This window comes from Colossoma macropomum, unplaced genomic scaffold (assembly GCF_904425465.1).
Source record: "Colossoma macropomum unplaced genomic scaffold, Colossoma_macropomum, whole genome shotgun sequence".
NCBI classification, from domain to species: Eukaryota; Metazoa; Chordata; class Actinopteri; order Characiformes; family Serrasalmidae; genus Colossoma; species Colossoma macropomum.
The window spans coordinates 18,899,778-18,914,372 of NW_023494795.1; the positions used below are offsets into that span (position 1 = coordinate 18,899,778).

The following is a 14,595-nucleotide window of genomic DNA, read 5'->3' on the forward strand; positions in this document are numbered from 1 at the left end:
ATTAGAGCAGTGTCTGTTACAAGTTTTGTCAGATGCCATTATAAACCAGCTTGATGTTTTCATTTGGTGCATAATTATTATTACTTACACATACACATTTCATAGTAATGAATTAAAAGAAAACAAAAAGTTGGCATCACATCACTTCATTTGAATAAGAATGTTTATTGCCAAAAAAGAGAATACATTCAATTACTTGTCAAAAAATGTGTTACTGTACACACAAATGTCCTCTTGGAATTCACATACTACAGTGCACTCTCACTGATCCATATTCTGTTTACACTAAAGCAACTAAGGGTAATGGCTCAATATGAATATATAAATTGCCATTTTGTAATGTTTCGTGACTTCACACTTCACACACATATTATCTGGAGTAACAACAGTCATTCTGTCTCGTTTGTGTCATTCTGTGGCATCTATTTATCTTTGCATGTTAAGCAGACACACACAGACGTGTAGATTTGAAATAATGACCAGACAACTGATTACCATTATTCTCAAACTCAGGCTTCCATTTGAAGCATAAAAATCTGTTTTGCATGATTATAAACCTGCATGAATCAGTGACAGTCACATTAGTACAGGGACACACATACAACCTGATTGGACTGGATCTGTAGCATTAAAAACGTCTCAGTAGTATGGCTCTCACTGGGGAATAAATAGTATAAAATTAAATTTATAAATACAAAGGTTAAAAATACATTTTTGGACAGTAGCAATATGCACACCTTAGTGCTTTGGGAGTCTGGATTTATGGGCGTTGGATGCAGGCCAGCCTGTCGGTCAGTGTATGTGTTGTCATGTGGGAGGAGGTCCGTTGGTGTAGCGCAGCATTGGATAGAAAGAGCGGGCAAAGTTATTGGAGAGAGTGCAGCTGTAGTCTTGCTCAGACAGCGGCACCAGGCAGGCTAGAACCAGCAGCAGGAGGAAGAGGAGGTGCAGGGGGAAGGCAGCTCGCAAAACCCGAACGAAGAAAGAACGCTGAGGAGAGGGGTCCCTCTTCTCCACCCTGAAACATTTCAAACATTTTATTAGAACTGACATTTCCCTTCTTCTCTCTACAACCAACTGTAATATATAAAAGACAACAATGGACATTTCAGCATTTTAATGTTCTTCACTATTCTATTAAAATTCAAGCTTATTTATAGATAATATATATTATATAACAAACATCATAATCACAATAGATCATATCTTGATAAGCCTATCTGATTATATTGTAGGTATTGTCTATTAGTACAATGTTTCTCAACTCTAGTCCTGGAGGCCCACTGACCTGCACATTTTAGTACTTTACTTGCTTTTACACACACTTCAGCTCAGTGAGGGCTTGTTAATGAGCTGATTAGTTGGATTATCTGTGCTGGGAGAAGGGAAAACACTAAAAAGGTGAAGGGCAGTGGTTCTCAAGGGCCAGGGATGAGAAACACTGGTCTAGTACCCAGCTTCCCATGGTGTGGCCTGTGAGCCAGAGAGAGGACATTTAAATTGGCCAGCCAGAAATAAGGTAACCTAACACCACCTGCCCACCCAGTGAGAGAGCAAACTTATCTTAATACTATTTATAACTTTTCAAATTCCTATTTTCCTTTCAAATAGTATTTTTAGTAATAGTAAGTATTTCACTAATATGGTGTAATGTTATAAAATACATTTTTAAAAACCTGATTTAAAACCTACTTCATTTGTTCTTTCTTTTGTCTTTTTGGCCCTCAGCCCATCGTTTACACTGCATTGTGAGGAAATTGTAAACTGGCCAAATGGCAAAACATTGAACAAAAAAACCTTTTTCAGAAAATCAGTTCTGTGTATTATTAAGTATTATCGTGTTATTTTTTGCATATTGGTCGACCCTACAGTAGTTGTAATCACAACAAAATGGTCATTACATTCCTATTTGGTCATCTATTCAAATAAGTCTTAATAGCTACTGCTGTTCAATCTGAAAGTTGTACAGTACCTGCTGGAGCCTAATGATCTACTCCCAGCACCAGCCTCAGCTGCCAGCTCCTGCAAACACACAACACACACAGATAAGCTCAGTCCTACATGCAGCACTCTCTTGTAGTGAAAGTGCATAATTTTACTGAGAAGTTCTGATTCTTGGAGAATGATACGCAGTTCATGCTGCAGCCTACCTTAGATGAAGATCCCAGACCTTGTCCTTTACTCATGGCCACTGCCTCAGATGACTCCTGTAAAAAGAAGATACAAGGCAAGTGTTTTTGTGATTTTTTTTCCAAAAGTAGGCCCACTGACTTTAATGTTCACAGGAAAAATGACAAGCTTGACCACATCATATGAAGTGATCATATAAAGGGCAGCTGTTCTACTAGCGTTAAAGACGTTGTTCTTGTGTGCTCCAATAGCACTTCTGCTCTCTGTTCCATCAGTGCATGACTGCTGTCCACTGTCAATAAACAAGGTGATCAAGAGAGCTTATTCCCACAGGAGAATGAGTTGAACTGGTTTTGAAATGCTAACAGATACACCTACAACTATCAACAGGCCTGTTTCAGCATTGAGGTAAAGGGCATGTAGTGATACAATTTATATTTTCATCAGTATACTGCAAGATACTATGGATGTGACACACATTACTACACAAACCAACAGACCACCCTTTATTTATTTGCATTAAGTACAATTAATTTATTTTTCAGAAAGCCTCAATAACTAAATATAATATTCAATATTAATGTTCAGTATTTAGTGTGTTCCCTCTTTGCCTTTATTACAGCTTCCACTGTATTCAGGGGACTTGTTTTTCAAAGAATTCTGCAGGCATACTTTTCCACACCTCCGAACTTCAGTCTTAGAAGTTGGTTGCATTTTCTGCTTCTCACAATCCAAGTAATCCCAAACACATTCGATGTTGGAGTCTGGACTATGGGGTGGTCAGTCCATTGTTCTGACAATACCAGCAGCTTCTTTGTTTGATTTTTTTTTCCCAGTAATGCAACCTTTCAAATAGTTTTTTTTCCAGTCCTGAAGTGAGAAGGGAATTTATCTTCAAAGAGGAAAGCTTTAAGAGCTGTTTCTCTGTTGGGGGCAGTTTTTGTGGTCTACCAGGTTTTGCACAGTTGTTAAAAGTCACATTGCCCCTGTATCTTTTGATAATTTGTCAACTCCAGACTTTTGTCTTCCTCATACAAGTGGATTCTCCTATGTTTAATCTTCTCAGAAATGTCTAATGAAAATAACTTATACTTGGTTTCTTTTTTGACTGGGAATGTACAAAATGAAGGGTGACTCTACTTTACAATAGAAGAAAATACAATGCTGATCCCTTGATGTAATGCAGCCTTCCTTAATACTATTATGACATTAATGACCTGCATCATTTTGACTAAAATAATTTTGGTTTGTTGTTTCATGTTTACATCTTTGTTAAAACTAGGATTTTCTGGTAATAATAATCTCCACAAATGGCAGGAGAAACATTTTGTTCTCATCAGAAGCTTTTATGTTATACAGCAGCACAATAAGCACTTTAAACCAGCTCCCATCATTCTCTCCGAGGAGCTGTTCAGAAAATGCCAAACATTTGCAAGCAAACCCAAAGTACCTTACTGTGTGCACATATACACACACACACACACACACACACACACACACACACACACACCTCAACCTCTCCCATCTCCTACTTGCGCTTTTGCTCTCTGCCTCATAACCACTTCAATTAACAAATGCATCACCTCACAACAACCAGTGCACCATAAAACCCCAACTACTGATGCGATCACCACTTAATCTGAGCCGGACCTGTTCTGGGAAATACTGACCCACTGCATTCTAGGAAATATTTTGAAGCATACAGCAATTAACAGCCTAATTCTAAAATTGGACTAATTCTTCAGTGGAAGACTAGTGAAAAGAAAAAAAAAGCTGGTTTAATATCTATCTCTGAATTTCACCATAACTCTTAGGCCTATTTTTCTTGGGGGTTTACATTCAAGCTCATTGGTGCTTTTGTAATTAGCCTGTGTGGAACAGCCTGGAATGCCAGTGAGCTTCAGTAAGAGAGAAAAAAAGCAGTTTCCAAACAAGCACAGCAAATGTGTTTAAACAATAAAGTGCAATAACAGTAGATAATTCCACTACTGATCCTCTTATCAATAAAAACAAAAGAAATTCTAATTTTACCACATATAAGTAGCAGACTGTCACTATTGGAACAGAATCTTGTATCTCCAAAAAAGCAACTGTACAGGAGAAGGGAAAATGTTCTTAATTTTCAGTGTAAGTTAAGATTTTTGGACCATTTCTTTTGGTCTATTTGTCATGAAATGTCAACACAGTGTAAACACACTATGAAAAATGGAAAATACAAGGTTTTGTTCCAACAGTGACAAAATACAAATCATTATTTTAGGATTACTGCATTATATTTAAGAGACCTAAAATAAAAGGCACTAATGGTTTTTTGAGAAGAAAAGCTTGGGACAAACATATGGATTCATATGATTATTACTGCTGTTCTTTGCCGTAGTAGGGCAGCATTTATTTCTAAGATAACTAGTCTAGTGCTTTCAGTCCCTGATTTGGCAGCTATTTTAAATCACTGCAGTATTTCCTCACCAGTCGCTCTTGAACAGTCTGGAGGTCCTGCTTGACTTGCCGCAGTAGCAGACGTAATTTGATGCCAATGACGTGGAGTTTCTCTCTGGTCTCGGAGTTATCCTCCGCCCCTGACTCAGGGAGCAGCTCTGAGGCGATCTCCTGCAGAGAACCCACTTGCTTCTGCCTGTTCTTCAGCTCCTCTTCCAGACCCTGCCACCAGGGGGTGCAATACAGGCCATTAAAGCAAAATAATTAGTGAATGTGCACAAAATGAAAAATATGATCCTGCTCCTTTTTTAGTGGTTTGGTTTTGACAGTTTCCAAACACTGTCTAAAAACATACCAGTAACTAAGGCACTGGCATGTTCTTTTATACTAATAATGCTGTTTAGAGGTGGATGTACAGGAATTTGTGCACTGTACTGGACACCAACACCCAGGACTGCAGTTCGCCACAGTTTGTCAGGCAAATATACACCATATGCTATAGACGCTGCTTTGTTTGCCAGGTACATCATATGAATGAACAAGCTAACATTTACACTTTCCAGCTAGAACTGATTTCATTCTCACCATCAATGCAGTTTTGTGTTCCTGCAGCTTGGAGGGCGGTACAGCGGGGTCAAGGATATTTACTGTGTATCTCCTGCTCTCAGCGTGGGCCAGCCACAGTAAGAGAGAATGCAGCATTTCATGGAACTCCTAAAAGAAAGCAGAAAACAACGTTCAGAAAGAAAATCAAAAATCAAATAAAATCTTCCCACATCTCAAATGTATTCAGTCAGCCAAGACATGGACAAAAGGACAAACCACGGACTAAAATCAGGCTTTAAGTTGGCTGCTAACAGTTGTGTAACATCCTTCTGTCCAATTTCATAGATAACAGTGTGTCTTACAGTGTCAGAAACACCTGACAGCAACTCAACATGGTCTGAAGTGTGCAATGATTTAAGCGTGCAGTTTGCACAATGCTAATGGATGGCTATAAGCTTTCATTGCTAACTAAATAAGCCTTGTAGCTCCAGTTCAAAACTCAAAAAGCAGATTTCAGATATCAAACATTTCTTGGTTGACTGCCTACATTTGAGGAAAGTGGAAAACTGTGTACATTTGATTTTTGGCTAATTTGGCTAAACCACTGCTTCAAAAATGCTTGCTGCCAAGTCAGCAGTACCATTTGAGTGTGACATCATCTTATGTGTTCACTGCATTCTGGCTGTAATATGGGAATCTGACCTGGCAGCGCATGAGTGAGTTTCGCAGACTGTCTTCCCAGCCCTCCAGGCCCATGCAGGCCTGGGTCCAGCCCTGGTTCATGTTGCGCAAGCCCTCCTGCAGCTGCTGCATTTCAGTACTGGCCTCACACTGCAACTCTCGCCCACCCAGGTTCAGTGACAGCATCAGGGTCTTATAGCGAGAAAAGGCCTTCTGCATTTCCTGCAAGAAATGGAAATAACTATGGATGTAGATGACTTGATGTACTTATACTCTGTAGTGGTGCTAAAGTGTTGCATCACATATGGCATAGTCACTTTTGTATATTTGTACAGAACACTGTGTTTTAACACTTGGGACCACTGAATATATGATTGTAATAAGTGCAGAGCAGTCTTGATCAAATTTAGTATCATGATATTTTCCAAACACATCACAGAACCAGATATTTAGGTTTGCATTAATAAAATGAATGACAAACCTGACATGGCTTGTTTTGATCAAACTGTTCTGGTCTGTTTTACTTCTTTTAAGATTACAGTAAAGGGAACAGACCAAAACAGTCCAATCACTAACACAAACATTAACCAGACAGAAACCATGTAAGGAAAATACTTAGGCTGCTTTTACCCCTAGTTCATTTGCTAAAGTTTACAACAACTTTTTTTTGTAAATTTTATATTTGGTTCAGCTGGTTTCACATTTCAAAGGCTAAAGTGGTCAGAAATTTGCCAGGGTTACAAATGCTCAGTTACTTTCATTATTTTTATTTGCCTCCATTAGTGTCAAAAAAGCGCTTATTTTTAACTTTCACTAGCATGTCACTGTATAAAAGCCAGATCTGTTTCTCAGATATGTTTTTGAGAAACTGTATAATCCTACCAATTATATTTCACAAAAATAGCGACGCTTAATGTCTACGTGTATCATGTATTAGAGTAATTAAAACACACTTCTCTACTTCTCTATGATCCATGGGTTTAATTACGCACCAGTTTGAAATAACACAGTCAGATGGCATATACCTGACCCTATCTATCAAAAATATGTTCTGCAGTTCAGGACACAAAATCAAATGCTTTGCTATTGCTCATCTTTTGTAGGCAAATGTTAAAACAGGCAGATTACGTGGCCTGTACAGCGCTGGCATGCACTGAGAAAAGCATGCTCTGATGTTGAATTTACTCAACTGTTGTGGTTTTATTACTCTGCACCAAACAAGATAGATGCCCTTATGTAATCTACCTCTTTCGTATCTGGAACTGTTCAATACAATTTTAAAGCAATCAGAAATACACAAGAGTTGATGTTTTGTTTTCTGTCATTACAGCTAAGACCCAGCAGTAAATGTAATGCAAGGTCATGATGAGCTCATACCTTAAGCTCTTTGACTCTGGCTTCCATGATCTCCACACTGACAGATGTCTCAGCCTTCTGGAGTCTCTCCAGCTCAGGGGTGACACGGCCTAACCAGGAGGTAATGTTTTGCAGATCAGATGTCAGCTTTTGAGGATCTCTGCTGCTGCACTGTTCCTCACTGACCGCACGCGCCTGCAGCAGCTCCCAGCGCTCAATTACTCCTGCACAGCACATCAAAAAACAAAGAGAGAATAAAAAAAAAGCCTAGAAGAAGGGGCCAGTGTCATGTATTAAACCTCCATTTCTTAAACCTGTACTGAATCTGAGCTTTGAGTGCCATTGCCAATCTCTAGATTAACAAAATGAGGTGGAGTACATTCTGAGATCAATGTAACAAGCATGCATAATACCACTGTGGACTGTATAATGAGCTGTCAGGACAAAACCTTGTGTGTAATTTTTGTTGTTTTTTTCTGTATAATTTGAAAAGCCATCTGCTCTCTACACTGTGTATAAAATTCAAGAAGAATGGAACAGAAATATTACAAAATGGAAAAAAAACTTGTCACCTTGACTTACATTAAAAGAATGCTTTTTCTTCTCCAGTAAAGTTACCTTTTTGGAGATACAAGATTTTGCTCTGACAGTAACCATATACTACATAGTTCAGTGTGTAGTCAGCAGTATGCCTGTTTGTTTGCTGTATGGTAACTACATTAGCCCAGGACAAACTAGTCATGAAGGCTTTTGTGTACTTTGAGTCTTGGTGGTGTTATTAGATGTGCATAGGCGTGATGAGTGTACCTGACTGTTTGTCTGCAGCAGTGAGTCCAGTAAGGCCATGGTCCTCCTGTTGTTGCTCTGCATCCAGGATCAGAGACACTTTCTTCACACTCTTAATGCTGCCCGCTGCACTGGGACATGAGCTGAACCTTTCACATAAACACAGCCTGATGACACGTCAGCCACATCAGCAGCCATATCTGATTCTAACTGAACAGGCAGTAAATTCAAATACTTATTCAAATTTACAAAGAGATAAAGAAGGAGGAGGGAGAGACTGAAAGACAGTATAGACCTACTGACCACTTTATTAGCTTGTTAGGAGAGCTTACAGGAGTACATTTAGACACTGTAGCGTTTTTTTTTTTAACATACAATTGTGTTGGTCATCGTCTAGCCTGTCGTCAGTATACTATACTATATACTATACACAATATCTTCTACACTGTGGATTTAAATATTACACTATTCACCAAAATGTATTCAGAGATGTTTTAATTTAATATTTCAAGAATTCTGTGAACACCAAGTAAATATTATGAGACATTATATACTGCAACTATTACTTTACATTTTTTTTAACTTATCTGCCAGGAGATCTTTTATCTCATTTTTGAAATATGATGAATTCTGGATATTAATGTTATTATAACATCGTTCTTGATGCTACACATACCTCTGTTGATCATTCTGAACACATATAGAATTTCCTAATTTTCATTTACAGCTTCCTAGTGCTCTACTAATTATTTAAAACCTGTGAAGTTGTACAGGGCTCACATATTAAAATAATTTTATACTCTGTCTACAACCAAACCAGACGTATATGATTGAAAACATTGATTCTACACTTCAAAAACTTTCGAATCACTGTTCAAAACAGTTGATGTAGAGGTTAGAAGGAGGCTGACAAATTATGCACAGCAACAGATGGGCTGCAGTCAGCACCTGAATGGAGGGTGTACCTGATAAAAGTGCCCATTTGACAACTGACTGATTGATATGTACTATTGTTTGCGTGTACTCACATAGTCTTGTTTATAGGGTGTGCTGGTTTGTGTAGGTGAGGGGTGCTCCGTATCAGCAAGGTCCAGGGTGAGGGGCTTCCTCTCTGGGACAGACTGGGAGCTCCAATTCTGAGCCACAGCCACGTCCTGTCCTGGAACTGAGAGGGAATGAGAATAAAGGCATAAACTTAATTAAACCTCTATAGGAATGTCATCACATATATAATTGGTGCATCATCTCTTCATTCCTGAAGTGAAAAACACGCTAGTATCATTAGTGTTATCTTTGCGCCGTGCCATGCGGCAGAAAGTGCAGTGGCTGTGGAGTGGGAGGACATGCAGGTGGAGAGAGTCTGCTGAGAGAGAGGGAGAGTAAGGAGGTGTAACCTCTCCATGCCCTTTCTTCTCTCTTTCTCTCTCCCGGACAAGACCATCTCTCGGCTTCCCTCCCCACACGGAGCCAAGACTTTCATGCTGTGAGTGCTGAGCCAGCTGGGACAGGGGGAGGAAAGGAAGAGGCTTTGATTCATGAGAGAGAAAAAGACAGCCCAGGGCTGCGGGGAATACAAATACAAGGCCTTTGTTGCAGTGCATGCCCACTCTGTTCACACACACACACTGACATACACAGCACCGTGATGTGAGAACAGCACAAGAGATACAGAGAAGAGAGTGATAAATCATAAACAAAAGAGGTGAGGAAAGATGTGGGAGTCTGGAATAGATGGGGTGACATGTCCAGCTGAAGCTGCATATCTGCAGACTGGGCAGCACATAAGGAGGCTGATGCCTACCCAAAGTTGGTGTCAGAACCTGTATTGTGGATTTAACAAATGCCTCTGGACTGTCTGTGACCTCCACACCTGGAAGTAGGGAAACAGAATGGGGGCACAGTCTTCATCAATCTCAGAGCACATTAGAACCTTGATCTGCTCGCCAGGAGTACTCTGAGACTGATCATAATTTACAGTACTGTGCAAAAGTCATACACTACCCTTCATTTATTAAATTTCTGGTGAAAATAGTCTTTAAGTACATAGTAGTAAGTTATTAATATTTCATCATACATTTACATATATGTAACAAAATATTTCACAGAAGCCTTAACTTAATATCACATTTTCAGTATTTAGTGTGTCCATCTCTTGTCTTCATTACAGCTTCCATTCTGTTTGGAAGACTTGCTTTTATTTTTTTAAGGAATCTGCAAGGATATTTTTCCACATCTCTAAAGTTCAGTCTTAAAAGTGGGTTGTATTATATGCTTCTCATAATCCAAGTTATCCCAATAAGAAATTTAGACTCATCAGTCCACAAGATCCTGTTCAGTATCTCAGATATCCAGTTTCAGAGTTCTAGTGCAAATGTCTATTTCTCAGTAACAGCTTCTTGACATCTACATATCCTTTCAGACTTGAGCTGTGTTGAGGTGTCATGTCACAGTGGAAGGATGGGCAGAAACACCTGTGGATTTTTTCAGATTTGAAGCAGAAATGCAGCGCTTGATTTTCTCCTATCTCAAAGATAAAAGCTTAATGTATTGTTTTCTGATGGTGACTGTTTTGGTAGACTCCCAGGTCTTGCCTAATTGTTTGGAGTCCCATTTTCTCTGTATCTTTTAATAATTTTTTGAGCTCCAGTTCCAGTTTTGGAAACTTACATATCTTCCTTTAACTTCCCTTATCACATTATAAGTAGTTTATCTTATGTTTAGAAAAAATAAATAACTTACTACTACTTACTTAATGTACTACGTACTTAATGACGATTTTGACTGGAAATTAAATCAATGAAGGGTGGTCTCTGATTTGTGCACGGTACTGTATACATGTTTGAGCCAAACAGCAAAATACTGTGCAATATAAAGAGGAAAAAACACAATCTGTTTGAAATCTGGTGAGAGAGGATGTTTATCCAGGACATTTCGGACAGAAATGCCAGCTGACATACTCAACATTATGTAAAAAATCCTTTAATGCTTTACAATATGTGGAGATTTTTAAATCTTCAAAAAATCATTCATTTACACATTATTTCTGCCAATCATTTACAAAAATGATTATCTGAAGAACCATCCACAGAAAGGTTCTTTAAGGAACCAAAACTGTTTCTTCTATGGCAGATGCGTCAGATCGTCTCTGCTAAGGGCTTTCTTTCCAAGCACGCCAGATTCCACTTTTTTAATCAGTTGATCTTCAAGCAACTGATAATGTGTGCTTTTGCTGTGATTAAATAAAAATGTGCATATCTCACATTTATGTTACAGCATTGCTGCAAAGAACCCTTTTGGTGCCTTGGTAAGTGTTCCTGCTTGAATGAAACTGTAAGGGTGGCATGGGTTGGTTGGGGTATTTTTACATTAGATCTACACTTAATGAATTTGTAACCTTCATGTGATGGTAAAAAACTACAAATGTGTTGATGAAAACAGCAGCAGATCTAGTTACCTGAGAGACTACTGAAAAAACTGCCATCCTCATCTTCCTCATGTGAGGAGGAACCCCCCACGTCTCCTGTGTGGTCCCACTCCAGGGGGATAGAGTCCACACTGACAGGTGTTTCTCGGCCTGAGCGCTCCTGTGGTGGGGCCAGGAGGCACATGGATGGCTGGCTTATGTTCTGGCTCACTTCCGCCAGATCAGAACCTTCTGTCTCTGCGGTGCTCTCAGTGCCACAGAGCTCTGGTTCCTCCAGCAGCAGCTGGGAAGGACACAGAGATCAAAAGTGGATAAGTAATACAAAAAAAGCCAAACAATCAAAACCATTTATACAAATGTGCATTTAGAGAAAAGGCGTCCCATTCCTAGAGGGCCAGAGTCCGACACAGTTGGGTGATTTCCCTGCCATTAACACTATCAAAATCCAGTTCCTTTCTTAAACGCCATGAGTAGTTGGACGAAAACAGGAAACTGAGGAAATGAAAGCATATTTTGGGTGCAATATGTACGTCATAAAGGGAAATGAGCGAGATGTGGCGTACAGGTCGAGGGCTGGTGAGGCGCTGGTGAAAGCGGGCCACTCGACTGAACACTTCCTGGCAGTAAGAGTGCAGCTCCTCCAACTCATCCTCTATAAGAGCAGCGTCTAGCGGAGAGCTCCTCTGGATCAGGCCCTCCCCAAACACAATTAGCGCGTCGATCTTATTTGTGTTCAGAGTGATCTCCTTCTTAAAGCCCTGAAATCACAGAGAGTCACAGGTTGTAAAGCAAGTATAGCCCTATGAACAAAATACACAGTGTAAGCACAATAAGCATGATTGTACTGTTTATTTAAGAGGCTGGCTTTTTTGAAAAATTATGAAGAATAGGTTAATGGGGAGAATATAGATGTTTCTATTTACATTGAGCTGTTTTAGCTTTTGGTGGATGTCGCTCTCTGAGAAGTGCTCCACGTTGGTCAGCTGCAGGTCCATCTCAGTCAGCCAGACCAGCAGACTCTCCCGCGTGCTTTCAAACTCCTCTCTCTGGGCTGTGAAGTGCTGCAGGAACAAAAAGAGGAGATGAATCCAGTAATAAGAAGAGTATGTGGAGAGATGTACTTATAGTGTTATATAATGTACAGAGAAAGATTTGTGGGTCTAATACTGTTATGAGATGTCGGTTAAAAACAAATGAACAATCTACCTACCATCTAGTGCAAATACTAGAGACAAATACAACTCAATACAACTCAAGCAGGAATATATTCAATATCTGCGCTGTGATCAACATCAACAGAACCTTTCCCAACCCCTATTACAATCCAACTCCTATTAGAGATGTATCATATAATACTGTTGAAAATTTTGTAATTAATAGTAGAATGTAATTTTATTTAATAATAACTTACTTTAGGTACTTTATATAAAATATCAAGATTTTGGGAGCAAGAAGATGTTATTAAACACTAAGAAATGTATCTTTTAAACTGGACATGAATGGCTTATTATGGTATTTGTGTAAGATGTGTTACCAAAGTGCAAAGTTCATGTTTTTGCCAATGAAAACACTGGCTTTCACAGCACTGTCGGAAAAACTAATTCATGGGCCACTTAGTTTTGTACATCATGAAAAAGCTTGAACCTATCATAGCCCAATATACTAAAATATGTTAATGAGAAGATTACACTATGGCAACAGAAAACTCCAGAGCAAGTACTAATGTAGCTCACTTAATGTTTGAGATGTCTGGACTGTGCAGTTAGCAGTTAAAACAGATAAATAATCAGGGAAATTAAAAAATTATGATGCTGACAAATTTATTTTCCACATGTATCTGGTAAACAGTCAAAGAGTTTATTAAACAATATATTGATAATACGCTGCTTTGTTTAAACAATGTTTTGTCAATATTTGAGTATATATGTGGGCCATTCTGGATGCTAATTTCATCATAACTTTATTCTTCACGTGATACGACTTTCTCAGTCGTTATGGAATCACCTCTAGGTCTGATCTTTGTTTCAGCATGCATAAAATGACAATTTTTAGAGCTTCCTACCCATTTGTAGCATATTAATTATTAGTAAAGTTAGACAATACCAGGAACCTTATTAGAATTATACATGTATCTGCAGCAGAATTGGTTTTACAGCACTGAAAACAGTGATTCCATACTTATGAATAGTCATGTAAATCCCAAGGTCAAGCCCCTTAGATGCTAACATAGTTGGAGTTCTCACCCTCAGCCTGCGTATTATGGCTGCCACTCTCCTCTGCAGCGTGTCCCAGCGCTGATTGCCTTGGTGCACCATAGCCCGGAGTCTGCTGGCTGTGTCTGTCCGGTTTTCCCGGGCCAGACGACGATACTGGTTATTAATGATCTCCAGCTGGGTCAGCTTCTCATGCACTGCTCTCTGGAATGCCTGAGAGAAAGTAACATACCGAAGCGAGGCATTTAGAGATTCTAACAGCAAATTAATTACTACAGGAATGCAGCCCATTAAAACAAATGTATTACATCATCTTCAATACCTCATGTTTGTAATATTTTGACATAACAAATTAAAATGTGTTGGGAGTCTTTTCTGGTGTATAATGGGTATCTTTTATAACAGCTTGTGTAGTTAATGGTTTCATAATGAAAAAAATGACATTTTTTAAAGCTTGAACAAACCTCATATCTTTTGAGCTCTTCTTTGGCAACAGTGTAGAGAACATCAGAGGAGTTGGGTTCTGCCACTGCACGCTCAGTCAGATTTAGCCAGTCCTCAAAACGTGAGTAGTCCTCTTGAAACTTAGACCACAGCCGCCATGTCTCCTCAATCCTAAGGAGTTAGGTGACATTAGTTTTACTATAATGTGATTGTATTTTCATATCTAGGCCCTACGTAGGCCATTACTATGCCAATAAGAGAAACTCTTAACATTACGTTCATCTGCCATCGTAAGTCATTCTGGCTGAAATGTAAATGTACCTCATCCTTCTTTCCAGGGACATGGAGCAGATGTTTCTCCAGCGCTGATCCAAGCTGCGAGTGGTCAGCTGAATGGAATCGTTTTCACTATCGCTGCTGCAGGCATCCTCATCATGCAGGAGCACGTCGCACAGGGTGAGGACCGACGCTACACCCTCAGTATGCTGTTCGATGTCCCGCTGCAGCTCCTGAACACGAACAGAGGCACATGCAGACATGTTGGTATCATAAAGTTCAAAGTTTTCAGTTTTTTCTGGT

General features: G+C 39.3%; 1 protein-coding gene across 1 annotated transcript in view; it reads right to left on the reverse strand.

Annotated features, from left to right (window-relative positions):
• Positions 1-145: 145 nt before the first annotated feature.
• LOC118816104 (nesprin-2) overlaps positions 146-14,595 on the reverse strand; it is a 129,373-nt gene continuing 114,923 nt past the window's right edge. The window contains 16 exon segments of the mRNA XM_036582614.1: positions 146-1,018; positions 1,973-2,022; positions 2,151-2,207; positions 4,597-4,788; positions 5,152-5,280; positions 5,815-6,015; positions 7,171-7,373; positions 7,957-8,059; positions 8,061-8,084; positions 8,964-9,100; positions 11,390-11,642; positions 11,923-12,117; positions 12,283-12,420; positions 13,603-13,785; positions 14,037-14,187; positions 14,338-14,525. Of these exon segments, the coding sequence (XP_036438507.1) occupies positions 808-1,018; positions 1,973-2,022; positions 2,151-2,207; positions 4,597-4,788; positions 5,152-5,280; positions 5,815-6,015; positions 7,171-7,373; positions 7,957-8,059; positions 8,061-8,084; positions 8,964-9,100; positions 11,390-11,642; positions 11,923-12,117; positions 12,283-12,420; positions 13,603-13,785; positions 14,037-14,187; positions 14,338-14,525 (2,415 nt within the window). The 3' untranslated portion in view covers positions 146-807.